The 22,752-nt window shown below is 30.7% G+C and overlaps 1 protein-coding gene across 1 annotated transcript in view; it reads right to left on the bottom strand.

Annotated features, from left to right (window-relative positions):
• Positions 1-1,883: 1,883 nt before the first annotated feature.
• Positions 1,884-22,752, bottom strand: part of LOC136988253 (plexin domain-containing protein 2-like) — a 46,768-nt gene continuing 25,899 nt past the window's right edge. The window contains exons 3-14 of the mRNA XM_067286110.1: positions 17,673-17,807; positions 15,056-15,125; positions 13,029-13,151; positions 9,491-9,547; positions 9,347-9,420; positions 8,923-9,013; positions 8,755-8,850; positions 3,003-3,145; positions 2,890-2,938; positions 2,574-2,822; positions 2,352-2,500; positions 1,884-2,284 (exon numbers count right to left, since the gene is read on the bottom strand). Of these exons, the coding sequence (XP_067142211.1) occupies positions 2,219-2,284; positions 2,352-2,500; positions 2,574-2,822; positions 2,890-2,938; positions 3,003-3,145; positions 8,755-8,850; positions 8,923-9,013; positions 9,347-9,420; positions 9,491-9,547; positions 13,029-13,151; positions 15,056-15,125; positions 17,673-17,807 (1,302 nt within the window). The 3' untranslated portion in view covers positions 1,884-2,218. The remainder of the gene's footprint in view (positions 2,285-2,351; positions 2,501-2,573; positions 2,823-2,889; positions 2,939-3,002; positions 3,146-8,754; positions 8,851-8,922; positions 9,014-9,346; positions 9,421-9,490; positions 9,548-13,028; positions 13,152-15,055; positions 15,126-17,672; positions 17,808-22,752) is intronic.

Consider the following 22,752-nt stretch of genomic DNA (forward strand, 5'->3'; position numbering starts at 1 on the left):
TCATCTGCTAGTTTTTATCTTTATTAAAAAATTTGGCATATTACACAGGAACAAACACTATCTGTAACAATGACATAAAAATGAATTTTTTCAACAAACATAAATAACTTTGTTCGATTATTTTATTGTGGCATAAAATCAATTAAATACATAATTTGGCAGACAAAAGAAATTTTAAATCTTTTAACAACCCTATGTACATAATTATTCCAGACAAATCATCGGGGGAACGAAAATCTTTTACATAAATAAAAAGTTATTGACTAGTTTTACAATTTTAGTTTTTTCAAATAGAAAAATATTTTATATATATTGATTTTAAATAAAATTAAAAATAAAATTTATACAAATCATCATCTTTTGCTTTAATTTGATGATAACAATTTTAATTTTCACCATATACAAAATTTAATTTTATCAAAATACAGTTAATGAGATCTAAAATCTTTATACAAATTTCACAAGAACATTGTGATAAACATTTTTATATCTGACAGTGATTTCAATAAATATTGCATTGCCAACACTTGTGAGAAGTTGTTTGTTTGTTTTTTTTTTAGCTCTTTTATAGAAATATATATATTTATCATCATATAAATTTTACAAAAATATGCAGGATTATTATATAAAGTGATATGTTTGTCGTCTTTTGATCAGAAAATACCCAAATATATATCTATTGGTAACAAAGTATGCACAAGAATGTTTTTGGTGATAATTTGTTTGCTAGATTCCAGTTTCTTGACATACTGAAATTATTCTTTGAAATTTGTGAAAAACACTAAACTTTTTTTTTCCAAAAAAAATATGAAATTCCCTGCAAAAATGTAAATTTCTTTTCTACAAGCTGTTTTGTGGCATTTTGTAGTTTACTCCATTATCAACCAATTAAATGTAAAGTTTACAGTCTGCCAGAAAAGATTTTGTTTTCTATTGACACCACGTGGTGGTCAGTAAGTGCATTTTTATTAGTAAATATGCTCTGCAATTAAGTTTTATTACAGATTATTTTTGTTATACTTAAAGGTGAAATCCCAAACAAAAGGCACTCCTCAAATGACACTTCTGTAGAAGAGAGTTACACAAAAGTGCACTTTTGGAAATTCTCAAAATGCATGTTTTGTTGTCAGTTGTCTGTAGAAGAGAACACATTTGAGCACTTGTTTTCTGTATTCTCTTAGAACATAAAATATACAGTCCTTGTGATGAGATTCTACAATATTGAATAGTTTTGTAATCGAGAACTAAAGTATCACTCAAATATTTAACAAATAATCTACAGAATAAACTTGCAATTACTATTCTAAAATGCCTTCAGTTACCTATATAAAATAAATATCTAATATCATTACATACACTTGCTAAAGTAATTTGAAATAATGTTGTATCATGTTGAAAGTTTTGAAATTTTATTTTCAATACTCAAATTAGAATAGAGTCAAAATAAAATGAAATAGTATTTACTTTCAAAGTTTTTTTTGATTACTTTGACAATAAATTTTCTATTGAATTTAGTTATAAAAATGATAGCACTGTTTTCGGCCATAAGTAAAAATTCTAAATATAAAACAAATAATTATTCAAAGCTACAATAAAACTAACATCGATATCCAAGTTAAAAAATATTACTCGTGTTCTCCACAAAATCATCTTGGAAAACATTTTGCATATTTCACTCTAGACATTTTTCTTACAGGAAAATATTTGTAAATCATGTATATATTATAATAAATATTGTTCAAGATTTGTAATATAAACAAGTTTTTTTTAAATGTAAAGAAAATGTTTAAAAATCTTAGTTTATTTGTGTATTGTGTATTTAAACACAATCCTCGTGACTTTGTCATTGACAATTTTTTGTCAAATATAAAATTTTTATATAACAAACACACACACACACACACATATATATATATATATATAACAAATATTTTCTGTATATATAGTAAAAATTATTTTTGTATTTTATAATATGTAAATTTGTATGAAATTGATTTGCCGTTTAATTAATAGATTATAATGTGTAAAGAGAGATTCGTGTTTTTGCAGTAAGATGTTTTATAACATTAACAGGAACAGATTTTGCATATACTGTCCTGTGTGACGAGATGTGCCCAAACGTGTGAAACTTGTATCGAGTGGCATATTCTCGTAACTGTACAGATAATGATAAAATTGCATAAGAATCCAATCTGGTAGGAATGTAGGATCTGCAGATTTACATGTGAACTGAAGCAGAATAACGGCTTTCCTCGCTCTTCCAGTGCCACTGACTGGGTCGATACTGTAAGAAAAATAGTCGATTTTGAAACAAAAATTTTGCATTAAAAATTTAATTTTTATGACAATACCTTGATTAAAAATTGCCCGGATGACGAATGTGGATGCTTGTAAGCATAAAACAACCATATTCCAACACCTATGATCAAAACAATGACTAAAATGATAGCAAATACACCACCTGCTCCAATTCCAGTCTCTTTACTTTCTTCTAATGATACTATAATATACATATATAACTATTAATTAAAAATTTATGTAAATTTTTTAAAATTAATTATTATTATGCATACCTTTTGATGATGCTTTCATGCCGTCATAAACCGAAGGAATAGTATTATGGTCTTCTGGAGGTCTCAAACTCGAGAAAGAAGACCACGTGACAGCCGTACTACTAGGTGATTTACTTGATATAGTCTGGCTAATGTCAGATGATGATGATGTCTCTGGCGGGTTAGAAGTTGAGACCAAAGTAGTGGGATTGGAAATTTTTGGGACCACAGTAGAAGTATCCATTGAACTTGATGTTTCGGATGTTGTGACTGATGATGATAAGGATTGTTGTAAATTATTATGAAAATAGAATTTAAAAAAATTATAACTGTTTACCTGTAGATGGAGTCATTTCCACTCCTTTAGGACAGGCCGATTGGTTTTTCTAGAAAATGAAAAAATTTAAATATTTTTTTTATAATCTCATCATCATATTTTTTTATACGTACATGAGAAATGCAATTGAACTGTAGCCATTCCTGCCTGTTCCGATCCAGTCCGTCTGAACATTTTTTATTGGTTTCGCACCAAATGCAGTCAAATCCAATTTGACTTGATTCACAGGACACACAATCCTTGAATTTTAAACAAGCTGAAAATAATTTTTTTTTGGAATTGTTTAATTCTAATTTTCCTTTTTACGAGTTTATTATTCCATCAAACTTTAATGCATAGACTGGTTTTATTAGAATAGGACAAAGAATAGTAGCTATAATAAAAAAAATTAATTATACATGTTTAATTGATAATAGAATTTTTTCCAATTACCAACAAATATTGAAAAATGTTTTTGAAAGGCAAACCAATGTAGACTGCCACAGAACCCTAACACTCATGTGCAAAGTCAAACAGGCCTTATTTGTAAAAACCATTTGAAACTCAAGTTTAAATTTAGAATGGAATCTTGTGAAAGTGGGTTTGGTCGAGAATGAAGAAAATGGCCAAGCTTAGAGGTAGAATAATGCAATTTTGAGTTCAAAATAAACAATGATAACTAATTACAAGTTTGATAATCCTCAAATTTTTATACTTTCTTTAGGACAAAGAACTTCTGGAAAGCAAGAGAATGGAAGTTTGGAGCACTCGAGAACTTTGGAATGGATGGAGAATTTTGATCTAGGTTTAAGAAATCACAAATTTGTCTTAATAATGAGACAGTTAATCAATGAATCAAGTAAATGGCATGTTCCAAAATGTAAGTGTCAAGTTATCTTTGCAGTCTTTTTAGGAATAAAGTAAATTCTCAATCTAGCAGACTAATTGGGAAAAGAGGTATCCCATATTGCCAAAAGTTCATTAATATAGGTTTTTAAAATGCATTCAATTTAATAACAAACTTACAATATATAGAATGTGTTAAAATATTGTTTTAACATACTATACACATCACTTCTAGCATACTCTATATGTGAATAAAAAATCAAGTTCTAAAAAAATTTTTGTCAGTATGGTGGGCCAATAGGATTATCAAGAATTCACAAGGCCACAAATAAGTCTATTTTCTTATATTTATCAGATTTCTTAAGTTTTGACTGTATAATCTTAGTCTCATGGAAGGGTAACAACTGACAAAATATCAAACTTAATGCTGCCCTAATATATATCAGCATAAACTAACAGAAGAATTCAAAAGATGTTATTTTCTTTTTTCACATAAATGCAATTGTAAATAAATTAAAACATATCAGCAATTTATTTTTTTACTCTACTGAATGTAATTAAAAAAAAAATATTAGATTAAAGTCCAGTTTGTGGGACTCTAGTTTATGTGGACTGAGAGTTTGCCATAACAATGATGCTAGTTTAAATAGCGGTATTTTCATAAAGGTGTGATATGTGCAAATTCATAAACATATTAACTATGTACCAATAGTGACTTAAATTTTAGCTACAAGTAGAAATATATTTAAAAAAATATTTGCTCTTTGGTGGCTACTTTTCTGTCAGAGATATTTGTGTCATGATGTTTTAAAGTCGCACCTAGGAAAAAGGGTTATATTCTTTGTTAACACAGGGAACTGTTGCTATTATCAAGCATTACCAGTGATGAACAATAACTTAATAGGTAAAAATTGGATTATGTGTATTTTATCATACTATCTACATAAAATCTTGTAATTCAATTTTTCACTCACTTTCTGATTAAATGCTAAACCAAGAAGAATTTTGTTAATTCAGTGTTCCACATATAAAAATGTGTTTAAATTTTAAATAAAATGAAAAATATTTTTCATGTAAATGCCACTAAAAAATTTTTTAAATTTTACTTTTGGTTGTATAGTGGAGAACACTGAATACTAAAAGCATGGGGCACTCATGGGAAGCTCATAAAAGTTGATAGAGTGTGTAACTAGAAATATTTCTAAACATGAGTACTTTATTTTTTTTCAACTTTCACAGTATTCTTGATATTAAGTGACCAAAAATAAAAGTGTAAAGTGCTCTTATCTAGAACTCATATGCAGAAATATTAAGCTAAAAATTGCTGTTCCATCTTCTTTCTGCATTGTGTGTACTCACGAGTGGAAATTACCATATGAGTGAAATGTGCACCATTGCCAGCCATAAATATACAGCTACTGCTGGTAGTTGAAAATGGCACCAACTAGAATTGTTCTTTGTTATATCAATTAAACTTTCTAAGTATGCTTAAGATCTTATCACAAATAAAAAGCCACACAAGTGAAGAATTTTGGTAAGAAAAATATTTCAAAATCATTGGAAGTTAGAAATATTGAATACTTACTGCATAAAGTACATATATTTGACATTCATATATATGCTATACTACTATTCGATTTAACATAACATATTAGAGTATAAATAAATATATTTAAAGTTTTTCGGCTATAGTTCAAATGCTATCATCCCATATGATGCTTATGACAACAATGCTAAATGGCCTTCCTATTGGTCTAATTTTTACCTTTCAACTTCATATTCCATTGACTTTGATGGTAAAAGTGATGTCATTTTGCCATTCTGTTAATGGTCTGCATGTGAGAAAATATAAATCCTGGTACTATCAATTTTTAAGGGCTTCTCATGAGTCCCCATGCTTTTATTTTTTGGTTGCAGTTGCATAATAGAGAACACTGAATGGTGTGAAAAAAATTTTTTTTTAATTAATATGTAAATGAATTTTTTAATTTTTAAAAATATAAGACAATTTTTTTCAGATGAAGGAACAACTTGTATTCAATCTACTTATATAAACCATTGATCCCACTGTTTGTATATATCTGTAATCTGTCATGGAATGCCTAGAATGTGCACTAAGGGGTGTCTGTAGCAATGATTTTCAGCTATTATTTAAATTAATAATAATATATACTGTTAATAAATAAATTATACTATTATTTTTATTTGTAATAGGAATTTATTATTTATACCACAGAATGATACTGCTGCTGCTAGAACTCCCATTAGGGGGTGTCCTGGGCTACTAGTAATGTATAAACCATTTTGGACAACTCCATAATTTCTTGCTCAAAGAGCTTCCTGTCTTTCTTGGCAAAAAAAAACTGTTCCAAGTGCCATTTGATGCCTTGCTAAGAAACAAAGCACTGTCCATTTAAAGAATTGAAGAGCGTGAAACAGTGAATATCAGAAGAGGCAATATAGAGGATGTAACAAGACCCTAGCCCAGCTCTAATAATTTTTACTAAGCAAATACCAGCTGTCACTCATCTTTGTGATGAGTGAAGTCAGGTATTGTGATGGAAGATGATGCCCTTCTAGTATACCAATTCTGGATGCTTCTAATGCATAGCTGCATTCAATTTACCCAGTTTGCCATAGTACACATCCAAATTGACTGTTCTGTTATTCAGAAGCAACTTGCAGATCACAACACCCTTCCAGTCCCATCAAATTAAGAGCATGATCTTGTTTGGATGAAGACCCTGCCTTTGAAATGGTTTGCTACACAGCCCCTATGATTGTTTACACTCAACACTGTTAAGCATGATCCATTTTTCATTGCCTGTTATCACCCATTTCAGAAATGGATCTCTTTCTGGTTTTCTTGAATTGCTTATGGAAATGTGTTCTAGATTTGTTTCAGTCAACTTGTGCAAAACTCAAACATTGAGCTGGTAATGTAGCCAAGTTAAAGCAAAGGTTTTCCACACTCAATTTCAATTTTTGGAGAATGCTTGAAATCTCTCATGCTGCATAGTGTGAATTGGTGTTGATCTCATGGCCAGAAAAATCTAAAAACCCATTTCTGGTGCACACATTCTTTCAAGGCATCCTTGTCCTACACTGCACGTCTTTTTATATACAGTAGAGCATCGATTATCCGACCCCCGATTAACCGACTTATCGGTTAACCGACCGTGTTCTAGTCGGCAAATTCAAACGTCCGCTAGTGATGTGGCGCTACAATATTTGGTTATGTCTTGGCTACTTTAATATTATTTTTGTTAAATTTTTGCATGTTTTAGCTGGCAGCACTGGCTCGACCATGAAAGGGAGGCTAGTATTTAAACCAGGCCTAATACACTATACTAATAATGTATTTTTTCATACTTTTCGGTTATCCAACCTTTCAGTTATCCGACCAACGCCAGTCCCCAATTAAGTCGGATAATCGATGCTCTACTGTATTTGCATTGTTTTTTACTTTTTATAAAATAAAAAAGTATATATCAAAAATGCTCATTTTGCTTATCCATCATTCAATTGACAAAACATACAACCAATCTTTATTTTTTTCAAGTGTAATGTCAATTTCAAATGGTTACAAGATTTTCAAAATTTTGAAAATTCAAAAACTGAAATTTGTTGCTTTTCATAATGTGTTGCCATCAATCAACAAAAACTGCACACACTTGTTGGTCAACCCTACAGTTTGTGTAGGATTATCAGTTGAAAATATCAAAAAATAAACTTTTCTTCTTTCCATTAATAAATAAATAATTTTGCTGGAAAGAGGAAAAGATGATATCAAAATATAATTTTGTAATTTACATTTACATAACCAACTTTTAACACAAACAGTCTACTCAAAGTGATGTAGGAAATGCCATATACATGAAACTACAACACAAGTATCATTGTTTCTTTTAAAATGTGGTTCCCTGTACTTTCTTATATGGTAATCATGAACCCTTCTGTTTCTCCAAAGGCACCCAAAAGTCAGTTGGCAGTTTAATGCAATTCTGTTGTTATAATATTGGCTGAGGTCATTAGGGTACCTACTGTGGAATCCTTTTGAGCGCAAAAATTAAAAATTATTCGTCATATATGTTTATTTCAACATAGCATGATTGTTTTGTTGTTTATCCTTAATCAAGCTTGCAACATCATGTGATTGGATTGGACTAAAAAGCATCCCAATACTCAGAAAACAATTTGCAGTTGGCATACCACTGTGCTGTGATTAAAACACTCATACAATTTTTCTGACCTCTCATTAAGTTTTGAATGTGTGAGGGATAAATCCTGTAAATTTAGACTCAGATTTAAGAATCATTTACTATAGTCTTAGCTTCACATGCATCAATGGAAATACTATGTACAGTACATTTTCATGAATGACTACCGTTGAAGTATTATCAACAAGTGTCTGATTTCTGTGTAATCAATCTAATGTGTTTGTTTGTGGAATAAGGTTGTTGTGTATAATTGTTCTTTTCTGATCAGCAATGCTTTGCTTTGTAACAATGAAATGTGGGTATTTCTCTGAATTTGTCTGTCAGTCTATGCTATCATAGCTGTTTCTAATTTTGTAATGATGTAGTAGGTATGGGTAACAAATTCCTTCATTTTCTGTACTAGTAATGTTGTTATTTCTGTTCAGGGCCACATATTTTGTCTTAATAATAATGTTTTGGTCTAGTTTGTCTCCTTCTCAAGGGTTGATGCATTTGTAATAAGATCTTTTCTTATCTACTACCAGAACAACAACAGCAGCAATTGAAAATGACATCCTTATTTAACTGTTTGGAAAAGGGAAGAAGTAAAGGGATAGTGTACCATCCCACTTGAGGTCTGTTTTAATTCCAAAGCAGTTAGAATTTGTAATGCAGAATTTAACATAGTTCTTTGATCAGCCTTACAGGTACATTTTCTTTTCACTTAATAACATTAGAAAACTCAAAGGCAAAATCTACGAATCATTAGTATTCAATTATCAAAAAGTTTGGTCTTAGATAATACATAATTATTTCTACAAAATTTATTCTAAAGACTTACTTGGTAAAGCTTTAAAATAGAGAATAGTATCATTGCTAATATCCAAATGCTTCAAATCCGTCTTATGATATTCATAAATAATCTTTTTTCGAAAAACTAAAAGTATATTATAAATATAAATTTAATAGCAATTCAATAAAATATAATATTTTAATGAAATTTTCTTACAATATGATGTTCGTTCTAAAACATATGCATCTGATATTCCTATCTTCACAGGATGAGATTCATTTGATATTTCAGTGATTGGAAATGGAATCTGAAAGTTCATACATTATAATGTATTTCATAATTCTAGAACAGGGTGTTATTAAAGATATGACCAAAAAAAAATACAAGACATTAAATTAGATATTTTATTTAAATTATTTTTGTTACATTAAAGAATAAAAATCAGTTCATTAATAAAAAAAAAAAAAAAAAACAATTTGGAAACATTTTATCCTATTTGTTTTTATCAATCTAACTTTTTATGCCATTCATTTTATTCTATTTGATAAATATGAAGATATGTCCATGTATTAACTTTTGGTTCTTATTCTTTAATTGTATACACCCTATAATTTACAAAATGAAGAGAAAGGAAAATTACATTTTTATATACAAAAGCAATATCACCATTTTTATATAATATAGTTTCGAATTTAAATGATCCACCTCCGCCAACTAAAATAGAAATGTGCAATTTATTACTCTAGAAATAAAATATTTATGTAATAAATTTGATGAAAAGAACCTTCTGATGCTTTTTCTTTGAGAATAACATTATCCCAGAGCACGGTAAATGCTGTTCCTGCAAAGAAAAAATTTATTCAATTGTAAAAAATTTATGATGAATAGATAATATAAAAAAAATATATCAAATATTAATACTTGAAAATTCTGAATACAAACAATTCTTGTAGATTAAAGGAAATTTTTAATATTTATACAAATATACGTAATTTGTCGTCTTCTGGTTAAACAATAATGCAAGAATTCCATTTTGTGTTTAACATATATTTTACTTTAATTTCCACAGTGTCTGCAATACGGACCTCCAACACTTAAGACTATCAAGGAGTAGTGTGTTGAAAAAAGCATGGTGGCATAAATCAAAGATCTTTTGAAATAAATAAGTCAGTCATATAAGCAGAAATAGAACTTGGAATGAATTGGTTGGCAGTTCATAAAATATCTTTACCATTGATTAATTTCATGCTTACAAGATATTGATTTTGCAATAAATCTGATTCTCATTTTGTTTGGTCATCAAATTTTTTACAATTGCAATGTAGGAATGCATTGCTGGTGATGAAAACTTTGTGCAATAAAAAGTTTACAGACAAGAAAAGGAAAATGAATTTGTATAATGTGAGAATTTGGGGAGCTTTAAAAATCAGCATGAAGTCAAAGAACACATGCATTTTTTTCAAAACCATGTAGTTCTATGGTTGTGGATTAATAAAATAATATATATATAATAATTAAAAATAAAATGCGAGATTCGGACTTAATTAAGCGCTGATGAGATCGAGCACTTGATTTTGTGTAAATTTAAGAAATTTTTAGGCCTAATTCTCCGTTCGGACTGTTAAGAAAACATCAAATAGAAAACGGATTGAATATCAGCTTTCCTGTCAACAGCCATAAGAGAAGTATAACATCCAAGCATTAGGATAAACAGGCTCTGGTTAAAGGAAGAGAAGGTGGACTATCAAACAAGTAAACAAAATGAAGCTTACAAGTTTCGAACCATATATGGGCAATGACAGCTGCATTTCAGCAACGTTATAGCGTCATCGATAGACACCTCTGACCTCACACCTGCAGATTCATTATTAAGCATTCAATCACCTGATCATTTTCCCAAGCCAAAAACAAATACAGTAGAGCATCGATTATCCAACTTAATTGGAGACTGGGGTTGGTCGGATAACTGAAAAGTCGGATAACCGAAAAGTACGAAAAAATACATTATTAGTATATGTATTGCAGTACTGGCTCGACCTTTCATGGTCGAGCCAGTGCTGCCAGCTAAAACATGCAAAAATTTAACAAAAATAATATTAAAGTAGCCAAGACATAACCAAATATTGTAGCGCCACATCACAAGCGGACATTTGAATTTGCTGACTAGAACGCAGTCGGTTAATCGGGGGTCGGATAATCAATGCTCTACTGTATAAGGATGAAACACACACTTTGAGATGCATTCATCACTGGGAAGCAACCTTACCAGATCCAGTCCATAGAAGTAAGCAACACCAGTCTCCCGTCATGCCATATTCAGCAGACATACCTAGCCTGAACTGAACAATGGATAGAAGACTCACTATATAGAATGAACTCCTTTCAAGAACCCCTCCTCACCATATGACATAGAAGATGATGGCTCGAATTGCCTTATGAGAACCTCGACCATGACGTGGATCACGGCTCAACCTCAACCAAGACACAGAACAACATCTCAACAGCATCGTTCGCTGTTTTGCATATTTAGTAGAAAGTGTAAGCTCTCTCTCTCTCTAGGAAAGAAGCAGAATTAAACTGAGAACACACCTTGCAAAACAACACGTTTGCTCATAGTATTTAGCTGTACATTTTAGCCTCTTGTAACCCTAGAGTTAATGAATAAAATATAAGTTTAATATTAAACATCTAACCTGGCTACCTGTTGTTATTCATCCTATCAACTTACTCACGACCTCCCCACTCCATCTCTATGTCTGTTGGATAGCCCTCCTAGCCATCCAACAGACATAGAGATAGGGTTTTACCAACCCATGCTGATTAAGTGGTCACTAAGGATCGCCCCCTTGGCCCCGGCTCATCTTATATAATAATATATAACTAATTATTAATTGTATTATTATTACTAAACTGTTAATTAGAAAAATAAACTTGAGAACCAATAATATATGTGCATAGTAAGTCAAATGCTGTTTTATTTTGTTAATATGCCACACTGTAAGACATGTAAGGGTCAGGGAATTTAAAACAAAAATTTGAGTAGGAACATTTGTACATGCAACCTTGTACAGCAGTAAAATGTTTAGATATGACTGAAAACATTAGTTTAAAGTGACCTTTGTCAGGTTTGCTGTTCAAAAAATTTACAAAATCCAACAGAAAATAGAGCAAAAACATTGGCATTCCAAACAAGGTTTAAAATACAAAAATTATTTATTTTAAACCTTGTTTGGTGTACCATAGGATTGTAAGTTATTGTTTTCTTTTTCAATCATTTTCAAATTTTTTCCATAATACTATATACATTTGGTAAGGATGATGCAGATAATGAAGAAAAAATTGCCCTCTTGTTAAAATAAACTTATCATGTTACACATTTAATAGTTGGTTATTTATTGTACAATATATAACTTTGCACTTGGTGCAAGATTAAAGGGAATGCACGGTAACAAGCACACACAAAAATAAACTGAAAGTAAAACTGGATAAATCCTACCGTGGAACAGCATGAAAAATTATCTTTATTAATAGGGTTGAGATGTTAAGATTTTTTAACCATGGTAGAAAAGAAATAATCTTGCATTATTGAACTTTCACCATATTTTACTATTACCATTATATTCTTGGGAATGATTTTCTCATGAAATGCCTGTTTTACATAAATTCTCTCAATTTTACTCAAATATTTGTTTTTGGATCTGTGCTTATAATTAAAAATAGGACACATTTATGAGACATTATGGAATGAAGAAGTTTAGCCTTTACAGCTTTTTTCATAAAACCAAAAGTGTAAATTCAAAATACCTGAATAAAGGAAATAATCATCAAGTAAGTACTTTCTGATAATTTAATAATAGAGACTTTTTATTCTATTTTATCAAAAGAAATTTCCATGTGTCAACGAAATTATGAAAAAGAGAAGTATTATAATATTTATTTGTGGATTTCTTTAAGATCTATGAGAACTGATTCTGAGTTTATATAATGCAAGGTAATAATCAAAAATTCACCAAAACTATAGCATATAGGATATCCACATTAAACAAAATTTTCTCAATTTAATTCACTGGCTGCAGAAGAAATTTGTAGAAAATTATATTTTCAATGTTAGTCAGTCTAGTACAGTTTCAACAGGAATTAAGTAAAGCAATACATATTGAAGAAACAGATAATCAACTGTAAAGAATACACATTCTCATAAAAATTTTTCTGCAGGAACACAATAATCTAGCAATGAATTTAAGTAAATCTTTATTATACTAAAATTATTGTTTTAAATCATTCTTCCTTAGTAGTATTATTGACGTTAGAAAAAAACATACCATTGTCATAATACCTAATTAAGGAAGTATTACTGATGCTTGGATCAAAATTAGCCATCAATGGAGCAATGTATTGAGTTGCTGCAATCCAACTGTGAATATGATCACCTGTATAGAGAAATCCTGTAGAAAAAGCATAATTATTTTTATTAATTTATATACATATACATACTTCAAATAGTCTTTTTATGCTGATTCATTTATACTAATTTATATCTCAAAAGCACATGTGTATCTGTTTGTTTAAATTTTCATAACTAGGTTTTTAACCTACAGTTAAAACCCTTTGTTAATGGTATGGTAAAAACCATACCATTAACAAAGTATATAAATTGAAGTTTGAAATAATCACTTTAAATATTAAAAAAATATACACAGTTATTTACTGTGTATATTTAATGTATACTGTCCAATAGTATATGTTAAATATCATATATAAAAAAAAACAAACTTCCAAGTACGAATAATACATTATTTTATTCTTCAAATTACATAGAAGTTTACTTTTACTAACTTTCACATAAACAGTTGAAAACTTAAACTTTTTTCCTAGAAGTATTTAATTTGACATGTTTATTTGGAACTTTCATGTTAACATTATTATTTTTTAAGAATTGGTTGAATGATTACCATTCTTTCTTCACTATATGTTAATTCATTCATTTTTTGTCTTTATCAAAATAATTATATCCATTTTGAGGTCATAATGCTTTTACTTTTATCAAACGTAGGTTGACATTACAGAAATGAGTGATGAGAGTGATTATGTAACTAAATTGCATTCCTTTTTCCATTTAACATTTATTTTAATCTTTAATTTCAAAATGTGTTCAAGTAGTTCCAGAAATGAATAAAAAAAATGTATTTAAGATTGTTCAAAATCATCTTGAGTTTTGATACATTTTTTCCAATTCAGGAAACATTTAGAAAAATCAGCTTTTCTCAGAAATTCCTAAATTTTCTTCAATTTGTCTTTTATGAGTTCTGTTGACTCAAATTGTTATCTTTGACAGTCAGATGGCCAAGACATTGGCCTACCACTCCGGGGACTCAAGATAAAATCTGAGCAACCAACCTCGAGAATTTTTTGTGAATGATCTGTGCCAGATACACAGAGTGCAGTCTCTCACCATCTGGCTGCCATTGTGATGAGTATGGTAAAAGACCCTATTAATGCCTATGGGACAAGAATAAATTTTCTTTTTAAAGTTTAAACTGCTATTCTTCCCCAAACTAGCTCCTAAAGCCTTGCCTTTTTTTTTTTTTACTCAAAATTGAAAAAAAAAAAAAAACCCTGAGCCAACAGAAATTGTACAAGATGAATCAAAGAAACTTTCATGATTTCCAAAAGATGCTGATTTTAGTAAATGTTTCTGAATTAGAGAAATTGTTTGAGAAAGAGGATTAATCACCCTGAGCTTCAATACAAACATATTTTGAGTTTTTGATCCATTCTTGGAACTTCTTGAACAAATCTTATATTGAAGAAATGTAACTAATCTTTAAATAAAAATACTAATAAATTTTATTTTTTGCTTGTTAAATATGGTGCCAAGTTTGGTTTATTTAAGTTTATCACCTTTCTTATTAAAAAATAAAAAAAACATAATGCAATGAAATGTTTATGAAATTTATGTATTACTCCATTATTTAAGATGCAGCTTCTCCAATCTTTTAAAACTATTTATATAATTACTTCTAGTTCTACGTTGCAAATCCTTTACATCATTAGTATTATAATTTCCTTGATATTACCTTACATTCTAAATCTTTTTTAATCAAACAGAAATATATATATATATATATATATATAAAAATGCATGTTATTTTAAAATAATGGCTTATTTAAAAGATCAAATCAAAATATATTTAGGATATTTTTTTAATGAAAACAATTACTTTTCATAATAAACATCAAATAATAACAGCAATTGAGACAAACTATTCACTGCAGAATGTTAATAGATCAACAACTTCACTTATACACATATTTATGACACTATTTTATAATTATTTTAAATACATACCTCCAGTTGCTATTGTGATATTATTTAAGAAATGGCCATAAAATGGAAATGGAAAAGATAGCTGCACAGCCTAAAATGAAAAAACTTTCAATTTAAATTTATTCCTAAATTTAAGAGTATGTAGATAGAAATTTTAAAATTTTGTAAAGTGTTAAGGTTATCCATCAGAAAAACATCTCAAAGACATTTCTAATTTACTAAATTGATAGTTTGAATCATATTTAAAAAATTCTCTTTAAAAATTGAGAAATGTAGAATTTGTATTTGGATAAAAAGATTATGGTTTCTGAATTATATGGCTTTGCTGGAAAAAAAGACTTCTTTATAGGTATTAAAGTATACTACTTATTTCATGAGAAAAATTTCATTCACCTTGGCACAGCTTACAATATAATAATTGAAATGAAAAAACAGAAGCATATAATATATTTTTGCATTTTCTTCTTGTTCCAAACATTATAGGAATTCAATAAGAAATATTTTGAATTCCTATAAAGAATAAAGCAGTATTATTTTTAATAAACTGGCAATGGCAATAAATATATTTAAAAATCACTAAAATTAATAAACAGACAAATGTGAAGACACTTTTAATACTGTTTCAATTTTTATTTTGTTTATAATTATCACAGAGCCTTGATTTCAACATTACCAAAGAGAAAACATTTTCATTGAAGATATAAAATTTTATCAATTATTTTCAAAGTAATCTAAAAATTTGTAAACCAATTACAGTAGAGCATTAATTATCTAAACTAATTAGGGTAAGACAATTACAGATAACTGATCACACTTTGTAGGGAAAGAATAAAAAGAAATACTTTAATTTTAACTCTCTTCCACTACTGTATTATTATTTGTATGTATTAAATTTCTACACAGTTTTTTTTCTTATTTCTAACTTATAAATACCATTGCCTCAAACTTCTTTCGATACTGCTTAAATTGTTCTAATGTTCAGCTAAATTAATCTCCGTGCAACAATTTTAAGGCACAAGGTAGAGCTGGAAGTCTTTTTCTGTGTTGATGTTTATTTTTCCTATTTATTATCATGACAACATTGCTTAATTCAAAATTTCTTGTAGTTATAGTCTGTGTAATGTGCACTTTATTCACATGTTGAGTCTTACTGTCAAATCTGCTTCCAGTATGCTTATGTCACAACTTTCAAAAGTTTTTCTTTACTTAGATGTTTTTGCAGAGCTTTACTTTTTCAACCTGGTTTCACCAGATTTTTATGGGATCACATAAAAGCAATTATTCTTGCATTTTAGAAGATCTTTCTATTTAAACAAGTCTTATATAAAGTCTTTCGAATGTTAAGGTTAGCAACTTTGACGTTGTGCTGGACCATCACAACTTACCCAACGTGGATCACTTTTCAAATATTAATAGTATTAAGTAGTTGTTGACCATCCTCTCTCCCAGGAGAAGGCCAATTACTACTTTTGGTCAATCTAATTTCAACCTTCTTCTGCAACAGTCCATTCTTCCTATCAGACCCATCAGTATGGTGGCATTTAAATATGAAGATAATACACAATATGATGTTACACAAAGTACAAAATAAGTGGTTTTTGAGGGTGCCAAGTTTAAATACTTGGAAAGTTTTTCACAATATTTCATTCGTTGCCAGATTACCATTTGATATTCGGCTTTGTATGGTACAGTTTCTTAGAGTTAACAGTAGGAAAAATTATGATACATACCAATCTAATATTTTCAGATATCTGCTTGATCAATGAAATTGTGCCATTTCATACCATTCAAGTATCATGATAAACATGGCAAAGGGGGCTGAAATACTCTTTACTCTACAAACTATATAGTTTTCATTTTAATGTTTGTTATATTATAGTATTTGATCTATATAACTACAAAGAATAAAAAAGATTTTAACCAAGACTAAAGTATAAAGTTTAAAAAAAGTTTACAAATGAAATTTTCATTGGATGAACTGTAAAAGTGTCCTCTTTCATTGTCCCTTCAAACACCATCAGGAAATAATGCTTTTACAGTTTGTCCAATGAAAACTTTACAAATGAAATTTTCAAAGTTTATCACACAAGTGACCAATCCAACACATTTTAAAAATTCTTTATTTCTCTACTGTATGCAGTTTAAAGAATTTTTAAAATGAATTAGATTGATCACTTGGTGTGATAAACCCTTACATAAGATAATCTTTATAGTATTTGATTTATATGACTACAATGTAATATAATAGAAGGGTTAGAAGTATGAAATAATCTAATAGATTATTTCATACTTCTAATCTTAATCTTTGGTGGTGGTATTTTTTGCCCGGGTAACATCAGGCTCGTCGGCTAGTTGATAAATAAATGAATCAATCCTATGATAATTCAAAATTAGCCTAACCAGCATGGTTTAGTTTTGAGAAATTAATTTTCAGACTTTCTAAAATTGTTAATGATTAAATAATAACAATAGTTAATATTACCAATAGATGACTATACATCTATTTGAATAATAAATTTATTAATTAATAATTCATTATTATATAATTGCAAAACATATCATAATGCAATAGTTCTGTGATTATTGTCTGTATTTAGAGTTAACATCTATTAATAATAATAAATAAAAGATCACTAACTGCGGCTCTGCGATGAGATTCAGAAAGCATTCGATGCGTAATTGCGTCAGGTTTTTTATCCAGATTAATCCAGAATGAATCGGCTACAGCTTTAGTAGTGTAAAGTGTTGAATTATAGTATGTATGATGGTCTGTCTGAAAAAGAAAAATTAAAACTATAAAATTATATGCCTATAAAATAATGAAAAAAATGAATTGGAACATATATATCAACACACGTAATTAGTTTATAATCTATAGTATGTATAATAGAAATATATTTTTTATGGCAATTTCGTACTTTCAATTTACATTATTCAAATATTGCATAAATAAATAAATATATACACAATTGAATCAACTAAAAAAACTGATGACAAAAATTCATGTTAAATTTGTAAGGAGTTGAAATCTGATCATTAGAGGATGCGGCCGACATTTTCAACACAAAAACATGTACGTTGGACATTCAGCGCCACCTTCCTGTAAGCCTAAAAGTTACACAATGGCATTTGGAATGTTGAGCATGATTCCACTGACGTTCCAAACGTCATTGTCAAACTTCTAGACTTACAGGAATGTGGCACTGAACATCCGATGTACACATTTTCTCATTGAAAACTTCGGCTGCAACCTCTCTATTATTTTATGATTTGGGTGTTATTTTTAGTTTTTGTTATTTTCTTTTCAGGGACTTTTTTGTTTTAAGGATGGAAACCCCAAAATATACTAAATTCAAAATCAAGACCAGCAAATATTTATTTATATAAGTGACTGATCCCATAATGCTTAAATATGTAAATAAGGTCGCACTGAATTACACTTGTAAGCAGACAAAGATGACATACCCATTCAATGATGTGGTGTGGCTCTCAAAAGCAACCTTCCTTGATGAGAATTGTCTGGCATTCTTTTGATAATGCAATAAACTTGTAAGAGGTGTATTCTTTGTTTTTTATTTTTGATATTGGTGGAGATTTAATTAATTGTATGTCCCAAGCTGGAAAAAAGAATTTCTTTCATTGATTATTTGTTTTTTTTTTAGTTTGGCTTGTACAGTACATAATTGATCTTGACTTGTTTTGAATATTTGAAATATATATGTTTATAACCATTAAACAGTAATATATATCAGGGGTGGCCAACAAGTCGATCGCAAAGCCAATTTTGATCGATCGCTTGCGATGTCTTTATGTTACACTTGTAACCGAATGCAACGTGTGAACATAATGCACAAACGCAACAGTATGCATGCAGTTATGACTAGACCAGTGTTCCGCAACCTTTTTCTACTTGCAACACACCCATGACTCAACACGACACACCAAAATGTTATTACCCTAAAATATGTATGAAATGATACTATTAATAGAATTACATAGTGCCACTAACCTATTATTATTATGTTGGGTTAAGTGAGATATACTCGGTTAACACCAGTGGCTGTGTACTATGCAGGACCAAAGTCAAGGCATAGTAACCAAAACAGAAATTAAAGAAGTGTATCAGTGTGTGTGTCTGTATTCAGGAATTTTCTCACAATATGACATGTATTCAATATAGTGGCCTTCTGTAGTGTGATGTATGTGTTTCTATTCAATTGTAATGTGCCCAGGCTTTTGTGTAGTGTGTGTGGTATGACACCAGTAGAGGAGAGAACAACAGGTACAATAAGCACCCTATCCATCCTCCACAGATGCCTTATTTCCTGGGCGAGTTCTGTGTACTTGCTAATTTTTTCAGTGCATGCGTTTTGTATATTGTGAGTGTTTGGAATGGATATGTCTATAATGTATGTGATTTTATTGTGTTTGTCAATGAGTGTGATGTCTGGTCTGTTGTGGTAAATTGTTTTATCTGTGATTATGGCTCTGTCGTAGTACATTTTGTGCGTGTTGTTTTCCAATACTGTCTGTGGAATGTATTTGTAGTATGGTTCGTGGATGTCTACTAATTTGTGTTTCTTTGCAAGCTCTTGGTGTATTATATTTGCTACTTGGTTATGTCTGTGTAAATAATCTGTCTGTGCCAAGAGCTTGCAACCAGAGGTGATGTGTTGTATAGTTTCTGACATGATGTGACATTTTCTGCATGTGTCATTTGTGAGTGTTGCATCTTTGAGTATGTGTTTTCTGTAGTTTTTAGTATTTATGACCTGATCCTGTATGGCAATCATGAATCCTTCCGTCTCCCCAAAGAGGCATCCCCGAGCTAACCAGCTGTTTGACGCAGTTTTGTCAACAAAATCCTGGGCCAGATCGTAAGGATGCCTGCCATGGAGTGCCTTTCGAGCCCACGATTGCTTAATGGTGTCTATGCTTTTTATATGTTGCGTTGTGTCCATATGATGTGAGTGTAAGTTTAATGGTGTGTTATTTGAGTCTGCTAGAGTTACTGCTTTATGTAATTGTGATGTTTCTTGTTTTTTGTAGAAAAACTCTCGCAGTGACTGTATTTGTTTGTAGTGAAGGTTAACTATGTCAATCAGGCCACGTCCGCCATCTTTACGTGGAAGGGTTAATCTTTCTGTGGCAGATTTAGGATGATGTTGTTTATGCTTAGTAAGTGTAGTTCTTGTTTTCCTTTGGAGTTGCTCGAGATCTGTGTGAGTCCAATGTATAACTCCAAAAGAATATGTGAGTACTGGGATGACATATGTGTTTATTGCTTTAACTGTGTGTTTTGCATTTAACTGTGTTCTGAGAATAGCATTTAACCTACTTTGGTATTCTTTAATCAATCTTTGCTTTATTTGTGCATGTTCTGTTAGTTTGGCCTGTTGGAATCCTAAATACTTGTAGAACTCACCCTCTTCCATGGATTCAATAATGTCTCCATTTCCAAGTGCAAAATCTTCTTTCTTCAGGATTCCTTTTTCTATGTGAAGTGTTTTGCATTTATCTAGGCCAAATTCATTTGTATGTCCTTGGTGTATGAATGTGTGATTTGTAGGAGTTGATGAAGTTGTTTTTGTGTGGATGCATAAAGTTTTATGTCATCCATGTACATGAGATGTGACAGTGTAAACTGTGTTGTTTTTTTGTGTCTGATATTGTAACCATATTGCCTGTTGTTTAACATGTTGGATAATGGATTCAAGGCTAGGCAGAACCAGAGAGGACTCAAGTAATCTCCTTGAAAAATTCCTCGCCTAATAAAAATTTGGTTTGTTTGTATGGAAGTGTTACTAACCCTGAGATGTAGTGTTGTTCTCCAGTGCTGCATAGTGTTTTGAAAGAATGCAATGAGTGATGGATGTATTTTGTACATGTGTAGGATATGTAGCAGCCAACTGTGTGGAACACTGTCGAATGCTTTTCTGTAGTCTATATATGCCATGTGTATGTTTCTGTGTTGTCTGTGTGCTTGCCGTAGAATGACTGAATCTATGAGTAACTGTTCTTTGCATCCCCTGTGGTTTCTACGACAACCTTTTTGTTGTTCTGTTAGAATGTCGTGTTCTTCAACATGTTTGTATATTTTGTTTGCAATACAGGATGTCAATAATTTGTACAGTGTTGGAAGACATGTAATTGGTCTGTATTGTGTGGGGTCTGTGGTATTGTTGTTTTTAGGTTTCATGTAGGTGATGCCCTGAGTAAGAAAATTTGGCATGTCTTGTGGATTGATGATGATGTGTGTTAGGTGTTTAGCTAGTTCCTGGTGCAGTGATGTAAACTTTTTGTACCAGAAATTGTGAATGTTGTCTACACCAGGTGTCTTCCAGTTGTGTGTTCTGTTAACAGTGTATTGGAAATCATGTATGTTTATTTCAGCACAGGGCATAGTTGGTATGTTGTGCAAGTTTCTGTTCTCCTCCTCGATCCAGCCTGCATCAGCATTGTGCGTGACAGCACTGGACCAAAGAGAAGACCAATATGTTGTGAGTTCTTCTTCTGTTGGTGTGCCACTGTGCTGTGTATCAGTGTTTGCTTTGTTATTAATTTGTCTGTAAAAGAGTTTTTCATTGTTTGTAAATAATTTATTTTGTTGTTTTCGTAGTGTACATGTTTTGTATCGTTTGAGTCTACGTGCTTTGGCAGCAAGTTTTTGTTTTAGTGTATCAATGTATTCTGTAATGCGTGTGTTGTGATGTTCGTGTTTTGTGTGTGTTTTTATTTTCTTGAAAATGTTTTTGAGCTGTTTCCTTAATTTGGGTGTTATGTTGTTTTTAGTGTATTGTGTTCAGCCTGCCTAATTGCTGTCTAATGTCATTTATTTGTATTTCTATTCTTCTCTGCCAGGCAGGCTTGTGATAGAATTTTGTTTTCTGTGTGTTTGTCTGTGATTGTACTTTCAGCCCATGGTGTGTCACTACTGTGACTGCTCCAGCATAAACTAATGTATGAATGTCTGCGAGTGTAGAAATTGAATGAATGTAGTGTGGTAGTAAGTGAGTGTTTACGTAATTTAGTGTTTTTCCTACTTCTTTTGACGTGTTGATTTTTGGTATTCGTGGTCGTTGTGTGGGATCTGTACCTGTATATTTAGTGAGTGTTTCCTGAAATATAAGTGAGAGCGTATTAACTAAATCCATGTCTATGTTATCAGTGATGGACGAGGAAGTGTCTGTAGTATCATTAGTGGTAATTGTTGTATGTGTGTTATTATCAATGCTTGTTGCTGGATTATCCTGACAGGTTACATGATCTTCATTAATGTTAGATGTTTCTGTCTGTTGATGTATTTGATCAGCAACCTGTTGTTTGATAAGTTCAAGTGTTGTTTGTGGAATAAGGTTGTTGTGTATAATTGTTCTTTTTTGATCAACAACCCTTTGTTCGGTGACAGTGAGGTGAGGATATTGTTGTGTGAATTTATGGTGTAGTTGTTGTCTGTATGCTGTCATGTTTGTTTCAAGTTTTGTGATCGTGTAATAAGTACGGATGATAAACTCGTTCATTTCTACTGTCCATTTCATCCGTTGGCGTGGTTTTCCAGCCTTTGTGGTCTGTGGATGCATTGCCACAGAAACACCAAGGCTGGGTTGGTTCCTCATATTTGTTGAGGGCATTGCAGTAGCCATGCTTGGGCCGGTGCTGCTTTCGCCACCGGTAACCAGGGGAGACTGTGGCCTATTTTTCGAACGTGAGCCTCTGCC

This window comes from Centruroides vittatus, unplaced genomic scaffold (genome assembly GCF_030686945.1).
Source record: "Centruroides vittatus isolate TY-2023 unplaced genomic scaffold, ASM3068694v2 scaffold_324, whole genome shotgun sequence".
Classification (NCBI taxonomy): Eukaryota; Metazoa; Arthropoda; class Arachnida; order Scorpiones; family Buthidae; genus Centruroides; species Centruroides vittatus.